The following is a 17,264-nucleotide window of genomic DNA, read 5'->3' as shown; positions in this document are numbered from 1 at the left end:
CCAGGGACAAGATGCGTCCTCCGCTTGTGTCAAAGGCTGCACGCGCCCAGCGAATGACAGGGGGTGCAACGAGCAGCAGTGCGTCTCACACACGCGGCGGTGCGCCCGCCAATTCGGCCGTCACTCTGCTGGGACGCCGGGCGCGCCTTCCCGCGCCGTCCTCGAGGAACTGGCGGTTGCGGAAGGAAGCGCTTTCGTCAAATGCGGCCGAAAACTAACATTTTGTGTGTTGGGAGAAAAGCCGAACGAGAATTCTGCCGTGCTCCTACATTAGATGAGCGCCAACGGCCATACCATGATGAATACACCGGTTCTCGTCCGATCACCGAAGTTAAGCATCATCGGGCCCGTCTAGTACTTGGATGGGTGACCGCCTGGGAAACCCGGGTGCTGTTGGCTCCCTTCCTGTTTTTTTTTTTTGTTATGTCGCCAGCCCAATTTTCAAACTACCTTTCTGTTGTGACAAAGATGCTTCCTTAAGCCTTTTAAACTACTGTAATGGTACGAAAATGCAGTAATTAACTCTGTTTGAGGGAGAATGTGCTAACCAAGTTTGCCAAGAAGACTTTGAAAACGACAAAACAGTACGAATCGGCAGATGATTTCTGAAATACGTCACCGCCTATTGTTGTGTAGGAGTGTAGAGTTCCAAATTTGATTTGTAACCACGAATTTATTCCTTAGTCGTCTCGTCTCGTCTCGTCCCGCAGACGTTTGTCGTGCTTGCGCTGTCATATGGACTACGACCCGAGCGGCAGCGAGCGGCAGTCGAGCAAAGTCGGGACAAGTCGGGACGGGGACAGGGACAGGGATAGGAATGGTGCGAATGCACTGCAAACTTACGCAGACACCTGGTGTGAGGCGAGGCGAGGCGAGGCGAGGCGAGGAAGCCCACATCGCTACCAGTGGGCCCTCCAGCACGACACTGCCACACCCCGCACAGGCCCTCCGCTGAACACCAGGGACAAGATGCGTCCTCCGCTAGTGTCGAAGGCTGCACGCGCCCAGCGAATGACAGGGGGTGCAACGAGCAGCAGTGCGTCTCACACACGCGGCGGTGCGCCCGCCAATTCGGCCGTCACTCTGCTGGGACGCCGGGCGCGCCTCCCCGCGCCGTCCTCGAGGAACTGGCGGTTGCGGAAGGAAGCGCTTTCGTCAAATGCGGCCGAAAACTAACATTTTGTGTGTTGGGAGAAAAGCCGAACGCGAATTCTGCCGTGCTCCTACATTAGATGAGCGCCAACGGCCATACCATGATGAATACACCGGTTCTCGTCCGATCACCGAAGTTAAGCATCATCGGGCCCGTCTAGTACTTGGATGGGTGACCGCCTGGGAAACCCGGGTGCTGTTGGCTCCCTTCCTGTTTTTTTTTTTTGTTATGTCGCCAGCCCAATTTTCAAACTACCTTTCTGTTGTGACAAAGATGCTTCCTTAAGCCTTTTAAACTACTGTAATGGTACGAAAATGCAGTAATTAACTCTGTTTGAGGGAGAATGTGCTAACCAAGTTTGCCAAGAAGACTTTGAAAACGACAAAACAGTACGAATCGGCAGATGATTTCTGAAATACGTCACCGCCTATTGTTGTGTAGGAGTGTAGAGTTCCAAATTTGATTTGTAACCACGAATTTATTCCTTAGTCGTCTCGTCTCGTCTCGTCTCGTCTCGTCCCGCAGACGTTTGTCGTGCTTGCGCTGTCATATGGACCACGACCCGAGCGGCAGCGAGCGGCAGTCGAGCAAAGTCGGGACAAGTCGGGACGGGGACAGGGACAGGGATAGGAATGGTGCGAATGCACTGCAAACTACGCAGACACCTGGTGTGAGGCGAGGCGAGGCGAGGCGAGGCGAGGCGAGGAAGCCCACATCGCTACCAGTGGGCCCTCCAGCACGACACTGTTACACCCCCACAGGCCTTCCGCTGAACACCAGGGACAAGATGCGTCCTCCGCTTGTGTCAAAGGCTGCACGCGCCCAGCGAATGACAGGGGGTGCAACGAGCAGCAGTGCGTCTCACACACGCGGCGGTGCGCCCGCCAATTCGGCCGTCACTCTGCTGGGACGCCGGGCGCGCCTCCCCGCGCCGTCCTCGAGGAACTGGCGGTTGCGGAAGGAAGCGCTTTCGTCAAATGCGGCCGAAAACTAACATTTTGTGTGTTGGGAGAAAAGCCGAACGAGAATTCTGCCGTGCTCCTACATTAGATGAGCGCCAACGGCCATACCATGATGAATACACCGGTTCTCGTCCGATCACCGAAGTTAAGCATCATCGGGCACGGCTAGTACTTGGATGGGTGACCGCCTGGGAAACCCGGGTGCTGTTGGCTCCGTTCCTGTTTTTTTTTTGTTATGTCGCCAGCCCAATTTTCAAACTACCTTTCTGTTGTGACAAGGATGCTTCCTTAAGCCTTTTAAACTACTGTAATGGTACGAAAATGCAGTAATTAACTCAGTTTGAGGGAGAATGTGCTAACCAAGTTTGCCAAGAAGACTTTGAAAACGACAAAACAGTACGAATCGGCAGGTGATTTCTGAAATACGTCACCGCCTATTGTTGTGTAGGAGTGTAGAGTTCCAAATTTGATTTGTAAAAACGAATTTATTCCTTAGTCGTCTCGACTCGTCTCGTCTCGTCTCGTCCCGCAGAAGTTTGTCGTGCTTGCGCTGTCATATGGACCACGACCCCAGCGGCAGCGAGCGGCAGTCGAGCAAAGTCGGGACAAGTCGGGACGGGGACAGGGACAGGTATAGGAATGGTGCGAATGCATTGCAAACTACGCAGACACCTGGTGTGAGGCGAGGCGAGGCGTGGCGAGGCGAGGCGAGGAAGCCCACATCGCTACCAGTGGGCCCTCCAGCACGACACTGCCACACCCCGCACAGGCCTTCCGCTGAACACCAGGGACAAGATGCGTCCTCCGCTAGTGTCGAAGGCTGCACGCGCCCAGCGAATGACAGGGGGTGCAACGAGCAGCAGTGCGTCTCACACACGCGGCGGTGCGCCCGCCAATTCGGCCGTCACTCTGCTGGGACGCCGGGCGCGCCTCCCCGCGCCGTTCTCGAGGAACTGGCGGTTGCGGAAGGAAGCGCTTTCGTCAAATGCGGCCGAAAACTAACATTTTGTGTGTTGGGAGAAAAGCCGAACGCGAATTCTGCCGTGCTCCTACATTAGATGAGCGCCAACGGCCATACCATGATGAATACACCGGTTCTCGTCCGATCACCGAAGTTAAGCATCATCGGGCCCGTCTAGTACTTGGATGGGTGACCGCCTGGGAAACCCGGGTGCTGTTGGCTCCCTTCCTGTTTTTTTTTTTTTGTTATGTCGCCAGCCCAATTTTCAAACTACCTTTCTGTTGTGACAAAGATGCTTCCTTAAGCCTTTTAAACTACTGTAATGGTACGAAAATGCAGTAATTAACTCAGTTTGAGGGAGAATGTGCTAACCAAGTTTGCCAAAAAGACTTTGAAAACGACAAAACAGTACGAATCGGCAGATGATTTCTGAAATACGTCACCGCCTATTGTTGTGTAGGAGTGTAGAGTTCCAAATTTGATTTGTAACCACGAATTTATTCCTTAGTCGTCTCGTCTCGTCTCGTCCCGCAGACGTTTGTCGTGCTTGCGCTGTCATATGGACTACGACCCGAGCGGCAGCGAGCGGCAGTCGAGCAAAGTCGGGACAAGTCGGGACGGGGACAGGGACAGGGACAGGAATGGTGCGAATGCACTGCAAACTACGCAGACACCTGGTGTGAGGCGAGGCGAGGCGAGGCGAGGCGAGGCGAGGAAGCCCACATCGCTACCAGTGGGCCCTCCAGCACGACACTGCCACACCCCGCACAGGCCTTCCGCTGAACACCAGGGACAAGATGCGTCCTCCGCTTGTGTCAAAGGCTGCACGCGCCCAGCGAATGACAGGGGGTGCAACGAGCAGCAGTGCGTCTCACACACGCGGCGGTGCGCCCGCCAATTCGGCCGTCACTCTGCTGGGACGCCGGGCGCGCCTTCCCGCGCCGTCCTCGAGGAACTGGCGGTTGCGGAAGGAAGCGCTTTCGTCAAATGCGGCCGAAAACTAACATTTTGTGTGTTGGGAGAAAAGCCGAACGAGAATTCTGCCGTGCTCCTACATTAGATGAGCGCCAACGGCCATACCATGATGAATACACCGGTTCTCGTCCGATCACCGAAGTTAAGCATCATCGGGCCCGTCTAGTACTTGGATGGGTGACCGCCTGGGAAACCCGGGTGCTGTTGGCTCCCTTCCTGTTTTTTTTTTTTGTTATGTCGCCAGCCCAATTTTCAAACTACCTTTCTGTTGTGACAAAGATGCTTCCTTAAGCCTTTTAAACTACTGTAATGGTACGAAAATGCAGTAATTAACTCTGTTTGAGGGAGAATGTGCTAACCAAGTTTGCCAAGAAGACTTTGAAAACGACAAAACAGTACGAATCGGCAGATGATTTCTGAAATACGTCACCGCCTATTGTTGTGTAGGAGTGTAGAGTTCCAAATTTGATTTGTAACCACGAATTTATTCCTTAGTCGTCTCGTCTCGTCTCGTCCCGCAGACGTTTGTCGTGCTTGCGCTGTCATATGGACTACGACCCGAGCGGCAGCGAGCGGCAGTCGAGCAAAGTCGGGACAAGTCGGGACGGGGACAGGGACAGGGATAGGAATGGTGCGAATGCACTGCAAACTTACGCAGACACCTGGTGTGAGGCGAGGCGAGGCGAGGCGAGGCGAGGAAGCCCACATCGCTACCAGTGGGCCCTCCAGCACGACACTGCCACACCCCGCACAGGCCCTCCGCTGAACACCAGGGACAAGATGCGTCCTCCGCTAGTGTCGAAGGCTGCACGCGCCCAGCGAATGACAGGGGGTGCAACGAGCAGCAGTGCGTCTCACACACGCGGCGGTGCGCCCGCCAATTCGGCCGTCACTCTGCTGGGACGCCGGGCGCGCCTCCCCGCGCCGTCCTCGAGGAACTGGCGGTTGCGGAAGGAAGCGCTTTCGTCAAATGCGGCCGAAAACTAACATTTTGTGTGTTGGGAGAAAAGCCGAACGCGAATTCTGCCGTGCTCCTACATTAGATGAGCGCCAACGGCCATACCATGATGAATACACCGGTTCTCGTCCGATCACCGAAGTTAAGCATCATCGGGCCCGTCTAGTACTTGGATGGGTGACCGCCTGGGAAACCCGGGTGCTGTTGGCTCCCTTCCTGTTTTTTTTTTTTTGTTATGTCGCCAGCCCAATTTTCAAACTACCTTTCTGTTGTGACAAAGATGCTTCCTTAAGCCTTTTAAACTACTGTAATGGTACGAAAATGCAGTAATTAACTCTGTTTGAGGGAGAATGTGCTAACCAAGTTTGCCAAGAAGACTTTGAAAACGACAAAACAGTACGAATCGGCAGATGATTTCTGAAATACGTCACCGCCTATTGTTGTGTAGGAGTGTAGAGTTCCAAATTTGATTTGTAACCACGAATTTATTCCTTAGTCGTCTCGTCTCGTCTCGTCTCGTCTCGTCCCGCAGACGTTTGTCGTGCTTGCGCTGTCATATGGACCACGACCCGAGCGGCAGCGAGCGGAAGTCGAGCAAAGTCGGGACAAGTCGGGACGGGGACAGGGACAGGGATAGGAATGGTGCGAATGCACTGCAAACTACGCAGACACCTGGTGTGAGGCGAGGCGAGGCGAGGCGAGGCGAGGCGAGGAAGCCCACATCGCTACCAGTGGGCCCTCCAGCACGACACTGTTACACCCCCACAGGCCTTCCGCTGAACACCAGGGACAAGATGCGTCCTCCGCTTGTGTCAAAGGCTGCACGCGCCCAGCGAATGACAGGGGGTGCAACGAGCAGCAGTGCGTCTCACACACGCGGCGGTGCGCCCGCCAATTCGGCCGTCACTCTGCTGGGACGCCGGGCGCGCCTCCCCGCGCCGTCCTCGAGGAACTGGCGGTTGCGGAAGGAAGCGCTTTCGTCAAATGCGGCCGAAAACTAACATTTTGTGTGTTGGGAGAAAAGCCGAACGAGAATTCTGCCGTGCTCCTACATTAGATGAGCGCCAACGGCCATACCATGATGAATACACCGGTTCTCGTCCGATCACCGAAGTTAAGCATCATCGGGCACGGCTAGTACTTGGATGGGTGACCGCCTGGGAAACCCGGGTGCTGTTGGCTCCGTTCCTGTTTTTTTTTTGTTATGTCGCCAGCCCAATTTTCAAACTACCTTTCTGTTGTGACAAGGATGCTTCCTTAAGCCTTTTAAACTACTGTAATGGTACGAAAATGCAGTAATTAACTCAGTTTGAGGGAGAATGTGCTAACCAAGTTTGCCAAGAAGACTTTGAAAACGACAAAACAGTACGAATCGGCAGGTGATTTCTGAAATACGTCACCGCCTATTGTTGTGTAGGAGTGTAGAGTTCCAAATTTGATTTGTAAAAACGAATTTATTCCTTAGTCGTCTCGACTCGTCTCGTCTCGTCTCGTCCCGCAGAAGTTTGTCGTGCTTGCGCTGTCATATGGACCACGACCCCAGCGGCAGCGAGCGGCAGTCGAGCAAAGTCGGGACAAGTCGGGACGGGGACAGGGACAGGTATAGGAATGGTGCGAATGCATTGCAAACTACGCAGACACCTGGTGTGAGGCGAGGCGAGGCGTGGCGAGGCGAGGCGAGGAAGCCCACATCGCTACCAGTGGGCCCTCCAGCACGACACTGCCACACCCCGCACAGGCCTTCCGCTGAACACCAGGGACAAGATGCGTCCTCCGCTAGTGTCGAAGGCTGCACGCGCCCAGCGAATGACAGGGGGTGCAACGAGCAGCAGTGCGTCTCACACACGCGGCGGTGCGCCCGCCAATTCGGCCGTCACTCTGCTGGGACGCCGGGCGCGCCTCCCCGCGCCGTTCTCGAGGAACTGGCGGTTGCGGAAGGAAGCGCTTTCGTCAAATGCGGCCGAAAACTAACATTTTGTGTGTTGGGAGAAAAGCCGAACGCGAATTCTGCCGTGCTCCTACATTAGATGAGCGCCAACGGCCATACCATGATGAATACACCGGTTCTCGTCCGATCACCGAAGTTAAGCATCATCGGGCCCGTCTAGTACTTGGATGGGTGACCGCCTGGGAAACCCGGGTGCTGTTGGCTCCCTTCCTGTTTTTTTTTTTTTTGTTATGTCGCCAGCCCAATTTTCAAACTACCTTTCTGTTGTGACAAAGATGCTTCCTTAAGCCTTTTAAACTACTGTAATGGTACGAAAATGCAGTAATTAACTCAGTTTGAGGGAGAATGTGCTAACCAAGTTTGCCAAAAAGACTTTGAAAACGACAAAACAGTACGAATCGGCAGATGATTTCTGAAATACGTCACCGCCTATTGTTGTGTAGGAGTGTAGAGTTCCAAATTTGATTTGTAACCACGAATTTATTCCTTAGTCGTCTCGTCTCGTCTCGTCCCGCAGACGTTTGTCGTGCTTGCGCTGTCATATGGACTACGACCCGAGCGGCAGCGAGCGGCAGTCGAGCAAAGTCGGGACAAGTCGGGACGGGGACAGGGACAGGGACAGGAATGGTGCGAATGCACTGCAAACTACGCAGACACCTGGTGTGAGGCGAGGCGAGGCGAGGCGAGGCGAGGCGAGGAAGCCCACATCGCTACCAGTGGGCCCTCCAGCACGACACTGCCACACCCCGCACAGGCCTTCCGCTGAACACCAGGGACAAGATGCGTCCTCCGCTTGTGTCAAAGGCTGCACGCGCCCAGCGAATGACAGGGGGTGCAACGAGCAGCAGTGCGTCTCACACACGCGGCGGTGCGCCCGCCAATTCGGCCGTCACTCTGCTGGGACGCCGGGCGCGCCTTCCCGCGCCGTCCTCGAGGAACTGGCGGTTGCGGAAGGAAGCGCTTTCGTCAAATGCGGCCGAAAACTAACATTTTGTGTGTTGGGAGAAAAGCCGAACGAGAATTCTGCCGTGCTCCTACATTAGATGAGCGCCAACGGCCATACCATGATGAATACACCGGTTCTCGTCCGATCACCGAAGTTAAGCATCATCGGGCCCGTCTAGTACTTGGATGGGTGACCGCCTGGGAAACCCGGGTGCTGTTGGCTCCCTTCCTGTTTTTTTTTTTTGTTATGTCGCCAGCCCAATTTTCAAACTACCTTTCTGTTGTGACAAAGATGCTTCCTTAAGCCTTTTAAACTACTGTAATGGTACGAAAATGCAGTAATTAACTCTGTTTGAGGGAGAATGTGCTAACCAAGTTTGCCAAGAAGACTTTGAAAACGACAAAACAGTACGAATCGGCAGATGATTTCTGAAATACGTCACCGCCTATTGTTGTGTAGGAGTGTAGAGTTCCAAATTTGATTTGTAACCACGAATTTATTCCTTAGTCGTCTCGTCTCGTCTCGTCCCGCAGACGTTTGTCGTGCTTGCGCTGTCATATGGACTACGACCCGAGCGGCAGCGAGCGGCAGTCGAGCAAAGTCGGGACAAGTCGGGACGGGGACAGGGACAGGGATAGGAATGGTGCGAATGCACTGCAAACTTACGCAGACACCTGGTGTGAGGCGAGGCGAGGCGAGGCGAGGCGAGGAAGCCCACATCGCTACCAGTGGGCCCTCCAGCACGACACTGCCACACCCCGCACAGGCCCTCCGCTGAACACCAGGGACAAGATGCGTCCTCCGCTAGTGTCGAAGGCTGCACGCGCCCAGCGAATGACAGGGGGTGCAACGAGCAGCAGTGCGTCTCACACACGCGGCGGTGCGCCCGCCAATTCGGCCGTCACTCTGCTGGGACGCCGGGCGCGCCTCCCCGCGCCGTCCTCGAGGAACTGGCGGTTGCGGAAGGAAGCGCTTTCGTCAAATGCGGCCGAAAACTAACATTTTGTGTGTTGGGAGAGAAGCCGAAAGCGAATTCTGCCGTGCTCCTACATTAGATGAGCGCCAACGGCCATACCATGATGAATACACCGGTTCTCGTCCGATCACCGAAGTTAAGCATCATCGGGCCCGGCTAGTACTTGGATGGGTGACCGCCTGGGAAACCCGGGTGCTGTTGGCTCCCTTCCTGTTTTTTTTTTTTTGTTATGTCGCCATCCCAAATTTCAAACTACCTTTCTGTTGTGACAAAGATGCTTCCTTAAGCCTTTTAAACTACTGTAATGGTACGAAAATGAAGTAATTAACTCAGTTTGAGGGAGAATGTGCTAACCAAGTTTGCCAAAAAGACTTTGAAAACGACAAAACAGTACGAATCGGCAGGTGATTTCTGAAATACGTCACCGCCTATTGTTGTGTAGGAGTGTAGAGTTCCAAATTTGATTTGTAACCACGAATTTATTCCTTAGTCGTCTCGTCTCGTCTCGTCTCGTCTCGTCCCGCAGACGTTTGTCGTGCTTGCGCTGTCATATGGACCACGACCCGAGCGGCAGCGAGCGGCAGTCGAGCAAAGTCGGGACAAGTCGGGACGGGGACAGGGACAGGGACAGGAATGGTGCGAATGCACTGCAAACTACGCAGACACCTGGTGTGAGGCGAGGCGAGGCGAGGCGAGGCGAGGCGAGGAAGCCCACATCGCTACCAGTGGGCCCTCCAGCACGACACTGCCACACCCCGCACAGGCCTTCCGCTGAACACCAGGGACAAGATGCGTCCTCCGCTTGTGTCAAAGGCTGCACGCGCCCAGCGAATGACAGGGGGTGCAACGAGCAGCAGTGCGTCTCACACACGCGGCGGTGCGCCCGCCAATTCGGCCGTCACTCTGCTGGGACGCCGGGCGCGCCTTCCCGCGCCGTCCTCGAGGAACTGGCGGTTGCGGAAGGAAGCGCTTTCGTCAAATGCGGCCGAAAACTAACATTTTGTGTGTTGGGAGAAAAGCCGAACGAGAATTCTGCCGTGCTCCTACATTAGATGAGCGCCAACGGCCATACCATGATGAATACACCGGTTCTCGTCCGATCACCGAAGTTAAGCATCATCGGGCCCGTCTAGTACTTGGATGGGTGACCGCCTGGGAAACCCGGGTGCTGTTGGCTCCCTTCCTGTTTTTTTTTTTTGTTATGTCGCCAGCCCAATTTTCAAACTACCTTTCTGTTGTGACAAAGATGCTTCCTTAAGCCTTTTAAACTACTGTAATGGTACGAAAATGCAGTAATTAACTCTGTTTGAGGGAGAATGTGCTAACCAAGTTTGCCAAGAAGACTTTGAAAACGACAAAACAGTACGAATCGGCAGATGATTTCTGAAATACGTCACCGCCTATTGTTGTGTAGGAGTGTAGAGTTCCAAATTTGATTTGTAACCACGAATTTATTCCTTAGTCGTCTCGTCTCGTCTCGTCCCGCAGACGTTTGTCGTGCTTGCGCTGTCATATGGACTACGACCCGAGCGGCAGCGAGCGGCAGTCGAGCAAAGTCGGGACAAGTCGGGACGGGGACAGGGACAGGGATAGGAATGGTGCGAATGCACTGCAAACTTACGCAGACACCTGGTGTGAGGCGAGGCGAGGCGAGGCGAGGCGAGGAAGCCCACATCGCTACCAGTGGGCCCTCCAGCACGACACTGCCACACACCGCACAGGCCCTCCGCTGAACACCAGGGATAAGATGCGTCCTCCGCTAGTGTCGAAGGCTGCACGCGCCCAGCGAATGACAGGGGGTGCAACGAGCAGCAGTGCGTCTCACACACGCGGCGGTGCGCCCGCCAATTCGGCCGTCACTCTGCTGGGACGCCGGGCGCGCCTCCCCGCGCCGTCCTCGAGGAACTGGCGGTTGCGGAAGGAAGCGCTTTCGTCAAATGCGGCCGAAAACTAACATTTTGTGTGTTGGGAGAAAAGCCGAACGCGAATTCTGCCGTGCTCCTACATTAGATGAGCGCCAACGGCCATACCATGATGAATACACCGGTTCTCGTCCGATCACCGAAGTTAAGCATCATCGGGCCCGGCTAGTACTTGGATGGGTGACCGCCTGGGAAACCCGGGTGCTGTTGGCTCCCTTACTGTTTTTTTTTTTTGTTATGTCGCCAGCCCAATTTTCAAACTACCTTTCTGTTGTGACAAAGATGCTTCCTTAAGCCATTTAAACTACTGTAATGGAACGAAAATGCAGTAATTAACTCAGTTTGAGGGAGAATGTGCTAACCAAGTTTGCCAAGAAGACTTTGAAAACGACAAAACACTACGAATCGGCAGGTGATTTCTGAAATACGTCACCGCCTATTGTTGTGTAGGTGTGTTGAGTTCCAAATTTGATTTGTAACCACGAACTTATTCCTTAGTCGTCTCGTCTCGTCTCGTCTCGTCCCGCAGACGTTTGTCGTGCTTGCGCTGTCATATGGACCACGACCCGAGCGGCAGCGAGCGGCAGTCGAGCAAAGTCGGGACAAGTCCGGACGGGGACAGGGACAGGGATAGGAATGGTGCGAATGCACTGCAAACTACGCAGACACCTGGTGTGAGGCGAGGCGAGGCGAGGCGAGGCGAGGCGAGGAAGCCCACATCGCTACCAGTGGGCCCTCCAGCACGACACTGCCACACCCCGCACAGGCCCTCCGCTGAACACCAGGGACAAGATGCGTCCTCCGCTAGTGTCGAAGGCTGCACGCGCCCAGCGAATGACAGGGGGTGCAACGAGCAGCAGTGCGTCTCACACACGCGGCGGTGCGCCCGCCAATTCGGCCGTCACTCTGCTGGGACGCCGGGCGCGCCTCCCCGCGCCGTCCTCGAGGAACTGGCGGTTGCGGAAGGAAGCGCTTTCGTCAAATGCGGCCGAAAACTAACATTTTGTGTGTTGGGAGAAAAGCCGAACGCGAATTCTGCCGTGCTCCTACATTAGATGAGCGCCAACGGCCATACCATGATGAATACACCGGTTCTCGTCCGATCACCGAAGTTAAGCATCATCGGGCCCGGCTAGTACTTGGATGGGTGACCGCCTGGGAAACCCGGGTGCTGTTGGCTCCCTTACTGTTTTTTTTTTGTTATGTCGCCAGCCCAATTTTCAAACTACCTTTCTGTTGTGACAAAGATGCTTCCTTAAGCCTTTTAAACTACTGTAATGGAACGAAAATGCAGTAATTAACTCAGTTTGAGGGAGAATGTGCTAACCAAGTTTGCCAAGAAGACTTTGAAAACGACAAAACACTACGAATCGGCAGGTGATTTCTGAAATACGTCACCGCCTATTGTTGTGTAGGTGTGTTGAGTTCCAAATTTGATTTGTAACCACGAACTTATTCCTTAGTCGTCTCGTCTCGTCTCGTCTCGTCCCGCAGACGTTTGTCGTGCTTGCGCTGTCATATGGACCACGACCCGAGCGGCAGCGAGCGGCAGTCGAGCAAAGTCGGGACAAGTCGGGACGGGGACAGGGACAGGGATAGGAATGGTGCGAATGCACTGCAAACTACGCAGACACCTGGTGTGAGGCGAGGCGAGGCGAGGCGAGGCGAGGCGAGGCGAGGAAGCCCACATCGCTACCAGTGGGCCCTCCAGCACGACACTGCCACACCCCGCACAGGCCCTCCGCTGAACACCAGGGACAAGATGCGTCCTCCGCTAGTGTCGAAGGCTGCACGCGCCCTGCGAATGACAGGGGGTGCAACGAGCAGCAGTGCGTCTCACACACGCGGCGGTGCGCCCGCCAATTCGGCCGTCACTCTGCTGGGACGCCGGGCGCGCCTCCCCGCGCCGTCCTCGAGGAACTGGCGGTTGCGGAAGGAAGCGCTTTCGTCAAATGCGGCCGAAAACTAACATTTTGTGTGTTGGGAGAGAAGCCGAACGCGAATTCTGCCGTGCTCCTACATTAGATGAGCGCCAACGGCCATACCATGATGAATACACCGGTTCTCGTCCGATCACCGAAGTTAAGCATCATCGGGCCCGGCTAGTACTTGGATGGGTGACCGCCTGGGAAACCCGGGTGCTGTTGGCTCCCTTCCTGTTTTTTTTTTTTTTGTTATGTCGCCATCCCAAATTTCAAACTACCTTTCTGTTGTGACAAAGATGCTTCCTTAAGCCTTTTAAACTACTGTAATGGTACGAAAATGCAGTAATTAACTCTGTTTGAGGGAGAATGTGCTAACCAAGTTTGCCAAGAAGACTTTGAAAACGACAAAACAGTACGAATCGGCAGATGATTTCTGAAATACGTCACCGCCTATTGTTGTGTAGGAGTGTAGAGTTCCAAATTTGATTTGTAACCACGAATTTATTCCTTAGTCGTCTCGTCTCGTCTCGTCCCGCAGACGTTTGTCGTGCTTGCGCTGTCATATGGACTACGACCCGAGCGGCAGCGAGCGGCAGTCGAGCAAAGTCGGGACAAGTCGGGACGGGGACAGGGACAGGGATAGGAATGGTGCGAATGCACTGCAAACTTACGCAGACACCTGGTGTGAGGCGAGGCGAGGCGAGGCGAGGCGAGGAAGCCCACATCGCTACCAGTGGGCCCTCCAGCACGACACTGCCACACACCGCACAGGCCCTCCGCTGAACACCAGGGACAAGATGCGTCCTCCGCTAGTGTCGAAGGCTGCACGCGCCCAGCGAATGACAGGGGGTGCAACGAGCAGCAGTGCGTCTCACACACGCGGCGGTGCGCCCGCCAATTCGGCCGTCACTCTGCTGGGACGCCGGGCGCGCCTCCCCGCGCCGTCCTCGAGGAACTGGCGGTTGCGGAAGGAAGCGCTTTCGTCAAATGCGGCCGAAAACTAACATTTTGTGTGTTGGGAGAAAAGCCGAACGCGAATTCTGCCGTGCTCCTACATTAGATGAGCGCCGACGGCCATACCATGATGAATACACCGGTTCTCGTCCGATCACCGAAGTTAAGCATCATCGGGCCCGGCTAGTACTTGGATGGGTGACCGCCTGGGAAACCCGGGTGCTGTTGGCTCCCTTACTGTTTTTTTTTTTTTTGTTATGTCGCCAGCCCAATTTTCAAACTACCTTTCTGTTGTGACAAAGATGCTTCCTTAAGCCTTTTAAACTACTGTAATGGAACGAAAATGCAGTAATTAACTCAGTTTGAGGGAGAATGTGCTAACCAAGTTTGCCAAGAAGACTTTGAAAACGACAAAACACTACGAATCGGCAGGTGATTTCTGAAATACGTCACCGCCTATTGTTGTGTAGGTGTGTTGAGTTCCAAATTTGATTTGTAACCACGAACTTATTCCTTAGTCGTCTCGTCTCGTCTCGTCTCGTCCCGCAGACGTTTGTCGTGCTTGCGCTGTCATATGGACCACGACCCGAGCGGCAGCGAGCGGCAGTCGAGCAAAGTCGGGACAAGTCCGGACGGGGACAGGGACAGGGATAGGAATGGTGCGAATGCACTGCAAACTACGCAGACACCTGGTGTGAGGCGAGGCGAGGCGAGGCGAGGCGAGGCGAGGAAGCCCACATCGCTACCAGTGGGCCCTCCAGCACGACACTGCCACACCCCGCACAGGCCCTCCGCTGAACACCAGGGACAAGATGCGTCCTCCGCTAGTGTCGAAGGCTGCACGCGCCCAGCGAATGACAGGGGGTGCAACGAGCAGCAGTGCGTCTCACACACGCGGCGGTGCGCCCGCCAATTCGGCCGTCACTCTGCTGGGACGCCGGGCGCGCCTCCCCGCGCCGTTCTCGAGGAACTGGCGGTTGCGGAAGGAAGCGCTTTCGTCAAATGCGGCCGAAAACTAACATTTTGTGTGTTGGGAGAAAAGCCGAACGCGAATTCTGCCGTGCTCCTACATTAGATGAGCGCCAACGGCCATACCATGATGAATACACCGGTTCTCGTCCGATCACCGAAGTTAAGCATCATCGGGCCCGGCTAGTACTTGGATGGGTGACCGCCTGGGAAACCCGGGTGCTGTTGGCTCCCTTCCTGTTTTTTTTTTGTTATGTCGCCAGCCCAATTTTCAAACTACCTTTCTGTTGTGACAAAGATGCTTCCTTAAGCCTTTTAAACTACTGTAATGGAACGAAAATGCAGTAATTAACTCAGTTTGAGGGAGAATGTGCTAACCAAGTTTGCCAAGAAGACTTTGAAAACGACAAAACACTACGAATCGGCAGGTGATTTCTGAAATACGTCACCGCCTATTGTTGTGTAGGTGTGTTGAGTTCCAAATTTGATTTGTAACCACGAACTTATTCCTTAGTCGTCTCGTCTCGTCTCGTCTCGTCCCGCAGACGTTTGTCGTGCTTGCGCTGTCATATGGACCACGACCCGAGCGGCAGCGAGCGGCAGTCGAGCAAAGTCGGGACAAGTCGGGACGGGGACAGGGACAGGGATAGGAATGGTGCGAATGCACTGCAAACTACGCAGACACCTGGTGTGAGGCGAGGCGAGGCGAGGCGAGGCGAGGCGAGGCGAGGAAGCCCACATCGCTACCAGTGGGCCCTCCAGCACGACACTGCCACACCCCGCACAGGCCCTCCGCTGAACACCAGGGACAAGATGCGTCCTCCGCTAGTGTCGAAGGCTGCACGCGCCCAGCCGGACGTGTGTTAGGCTCGTGCCTGCTGACACCTTCGTGTGCTGCAGGCGGTGTCTTCGTCGCGTGTTTGGTGCTGCGCCTCGCAGCGTTCTCTCTTCTCTACTAGTTCCTGTAAGTTTATTGACGCTTTATTATGAATCGTGCTAACTCCGTACAGTGTGTTTTTGATAGGAACGCGGCTAGACCGTCGCCTTTTGATGTACACGAATGGGTATTTTCCGAATTGCGTATTCCCGAATCTGATTTGATCGGTATCCAGCTTGACTTTATTCAAAACTCTGTATTTTTGAAACTTCCGACCGCGGATTTTGTAGACAAGCTTGTTACCGAAAGTGGTGGAGTTAAGAAGTTTAAGCACGTGGACGGTGCTTTGTCTGATGTTTTGATTCTGCCGGCAGGCTTCGGCATTCGAAATGTGAAAGTTTATAATGTTCCGTTCGAATGCCCAAATGAGGCCATTGCTCGTAAACTCGGAGAATTTGGCACCGTGCTTAGTGTGGAGAATGATGTGTGGCCTGCAGGATTTAGGTACCGGGTTCTGAGTGGTGTTCGGACGGTCCGTGTAGATTTGAAGAAACATATACCGTCGTATTTGCTCATTGCTGGCACGCGCGCTTTCCTCAGCTATAGTGGGCAGCCGCAGACGTGCTCCGTGTGTGGCAAAACAGATCATTTGCGACAAACCTGCACTTTACGCAGGCCGGCTCAGCTGCCGCGCGAAGCTGCTGATACCTCCACGTATGCGGGCGCGTTGGTTGGACCCCCCTCGATCACCCCGCCCGACCGACCGGTTTCTGCCGCTCCTGCAGCTGAGGCTCCTGTGTCTGACAATGTGACTCCGCCCACAGTTGTCGTTCCCCCGGTTGTGTCAGAACAAAGTTTACCTGCCGATCACACCCCTCGCGAGGTCCGTATTGCTGATTTGCCAGCCGTCAGTGTTTCGGACGTGCCCGTTCCGGAGACTTCTGAAATGTTGGTCGCGTCACCACGGCCGATTTCAGTCCCCGCCCCGCCGACAGACAAGCGGAAATTGCCGTCACAGCCGGGCCCGTCCACCGCCGGCGAGGCGGATGCTAGCGGTGCCGAAAGTGAGGTGTCCCAAGCTTCCACTCAGTCCGCCCCTGCCGATCCAAAACCGAAGCGTAAAAGGTCAAAGAAGCGTTCGAAAACGGCGCCCACTGAGGGCGTCGACGTCACCTTCGACCAGGCGGTTGAGGGACTGACGGATACTTTGGTCCAAGAGCGTCGCGACGCACCTTTCGTACACGGTCCACCTGTGTCGGTGCCCACCGCCCCCGCTTCCCGGCCCGTTCCGGACGCCGCACCTGCTCCTTCGGACACCATGCAGTGGTCTGATGATGTGGAGGAGGATCACTTTTTCTAGTTCCGCTTAAGTTACAGAGTCCACCCTGACGCGTGCATTCCACCAGTTACGCGTCCTCACCCTTAATATCAATCACATCCGAAGTGACCGTAAAGTTCACGCCCTCTTACACTTTTTGCAATCTGCTCGTTGCGATGTGGTTTTCCTTCAAGAAATAACAGCTGACGTTGTCCCGCATCTTACTGCCTATAATGTAATTCTTAATATTGATCCGGAAGCGACCTTTGGTACGGCTATTTTAATCACGCCCGGTTTAGAGTATAAACACGTAGAAATTTTACCGAATGGACGAGGGTTGGCATGTGTTATCTGCGACATATTTTTTGTTAACGTGTATGCCCCCTCTGGAACTGACACTAAACGTCTGAGGGATACTTT

At 54.6% G+C, this 17,264-nt stretch overlaps 1 protein-coding gene and 16 non-coding genes across 17 annotated transcripts; all 17 read left to right on the top strand.

Annotated features, from left to right (window-relative positions):
• The first annotated feature begins 280 nt into the window (after window positions 1-280).
• Window positions 281-399, top strand: LOC126089126 (5S ribosomal RNA). The gene has a single exon (XR_007520466.1). It is a non-coding gene; the product is annotated as a 5S ribosomal RNA (ribosomal RNA).
• An 839-nt stretch (window positions 400-1,238) lies between these two features.
• Window positions 1,239-1,357, top strand: LOC126089125 (5S ribosomal RNA). Its single transcript, XR_007520465.1, has one exon. It is a non-coding gene; the product is annotated as a 5S ribosomal RNA (ribosomal RNA).
• An 852-nt stretch (window positions 1,358-2,209) lies between these two features.
• On the top strand, window positions 2,210-2,328 carry LOC126089218 (5S ribosomal RNA). Its single transcript, XR_007520553.1, has one exon. It is a non-coding gene; the product is annotated as a 5S ribosomal RNA (ribosomal RNA).
• An 851-nt stretch (window positions 2,329-3,179) lies between these two features.
• LOC126089124 (5S ribosomal RNA) lies at window positions 3,180-3,298 on the top strand. Its single transcript, XR_007520464.1, has one exon. It is a non-coding gene; the product is annotated as a 5S ribosomal RNA (ribosomal RNA).
• An 844-nt stretch (window positions 3,299-4,142) lies between these two features.
• On the top strand, window positions 4,143-4,261 carry LOC126089123 (5S ribosomal RNA). The gene has a single exon (XR_007520463.1). It is a non-coding gene; the product is annotated as a 5S ribosomal RNA (ribosomal RNA).
• Window positions 4,262-5,100: 839 nt separating this feature from the next.
• Window positions 5,101-5,219, top strand: LOC126089122 (5S ribosomal RNA). Its single transcript, XR_007520462.1, has one exon. It is a non-coding gene; the product is annotated as a 5S ribosomal RNA (ribosomal RNA).
• An 853-nt stretch (window positions 5,220-6,072) lies between these two features.
• LOC126089217 (5S ribosomal RNA) lies at window positions 6,073-6,191 on the top strand. The gene has a single exon (XR_007520552.1). It is a non-coding gene; the product is annotated as a 5S ribosomal RNA (ribosomal RNA).
• Window positions 6,192-7,042: 851 nt separating this feature from the next.
• LOC126089121 (5S ribosomal RNA) lies at window positions 7,043-7,161 on the top strand. The gene has a single exon (XR_007520461.1). It is a non-coding gene; the product is annotated as a 5S ribosomal RNA (ribosomal RNA).
• Window positions 7,162-8,006: 845 nt separating this feature from the next.
• On the top strand, window positions 8,007-8,125 carry LOC126089120 (5S ribosomal RNA). Its single transcript, XR_007520460.1, has one exon. It is a non-coding gene; the product is annotated as a 5S ribosomal RNA (ribosomal RNA).
• Window positions 8,126-8,964: 839 nt separating this feature from the next.
• On the top strand, window positions 8,965-9,083 carry LOC126088854 (5S ribosomal RNA). The gene has a single exon (XR_007520204.1). It is a non-coding gene; the product is annotated as a 5S ribosomal RNA (ribosomal RNA).
• An 854-nt stretch (window positions 9,084-9,937) lies between these two features.
• Window positions 9,938-10,056, top strand: LOC126089117 (5S ribosomal RNA). Its single transcript, XR_007520458.1, has one exon. It is a non-coding gene; the product is annotated as a 5S ribosomal RNA (ribosomal RNA).
• Window positions 10,057-10,895: 839 nt separating this feature from the next.
• LOC126088853 (5S ribosomal RNA) lies at window positions 10,896-11,014 on the top strand. Its single transcript, XR_007520203.1, has one exon. It is a non-coding gene; the product is annotated as a 5S ribosomal RNA (ribosomal RNA).
• Window positions 11,015-11,862: 848 nt separating this feature from the next.
• Window positions 11,863-11,981, top strand: LOC126088852 (5S ribosomal RNA). The gene has a single exon (XR_007520202.1). It is a non-coding gene; the product is annotated as a 5S ribosomal RNA (ribosomal RNA).
• An 851-nt stretch (window positions 11,982-12,832) lies between these two features.
• LOC126088851 (5S ribosomal RNA) lies at window positions 12,833-12,951 on the top strand. The gene has a single exon (XR_007520201.1). It is a non-coding gene; the product is annotated as a 5S ribosomal RNA (ribosomal RNA).
• Window positions 12,952-13,792: 841 nt separating this feature from the next.
• LOC126089005 (5S ribosomal RNA) lies at window positions 13,793-13,911 on the top strand. Its single transcript, XR_007520350.1, has one exon. It is a non-coding gene; the product is annotated as a 5S ribosomal RNA (ribosomal RNA).
• An 850-nt stretch (window positions 13,912-14,761) lies between these two features.
• Window positions 14,762-14,880, top strand: LOC126088849 (5S ribosomal RNA). The gene has a single exon (XR_007520199.1). It is a non-coding gene; the product is annotated as a 5S ribosomal RNA (ribosomal RNA).
• Window positions 14,881-15,462: 582 nt separating this feature from the next.
• Window positions 15,463-16,886, top strand: LOC126191071 (uncharacterized). Its single transcript, XM_049931791.1, has 3 exons — window positions 15,463-15,511; window positions 15,901-16,030; window positions 16,202-16,886. Exons 1-3 carry the CDS (start codon window positions 15,463-15,465, stop codon window positions 16,884-16,886), a joined length of 864 nt encoding a protein of 287 aa, XP_049787748.1.
• Window positions 16,887-17,264: the final 378 nt, after the last annotated feature.

This window comes from Schistocerca cancellata, chromosome 6, assembly GCF_023864275.1.
Source record: "Schistocerca cancellata isolate TAMUIC-IGC-003103 chromosome 6, iqSchCanc2.1, whole genome shotgun sequence".
Classification (NCBI taxonomy): Eukaryota; Metazoa; Arthropoda; class Insecta; order Orthoptera; family Acrididae; genus Schistocerca; species Schistocerca cancellata.
The sequence above is the reverse complement of the archived record's forward strand: the minus strand, read 5'-3'. Positions and strand labels throughout refer to the sequence as shown.

Bases quoted from the DNA above. Each gene is read 5' to 3' on its own strand.
- LOC126191071 (XM_049931791.1), top strand. From the start codon at position 15,463: ATGCGTCCTCCGCTAGTGTCGAAGGCTGCACGCGCCCAGCCGGACGTG. The intron at 15,512-15,900 runs GTTAGGCTCGTG...TTCTGCCGGCAG, and splicing joins ACGCGCCCAGCCGGACGTGT to GCTTCGGCATTCGAAATGTG. The intron at 16,031-16,201 runs GTACCGGGTTCT...CACTTTACGCAG, and splicing joins GTGTGGCCTGCAGGATTTAG to GCCGGCTCAGCTGCCGCGCG.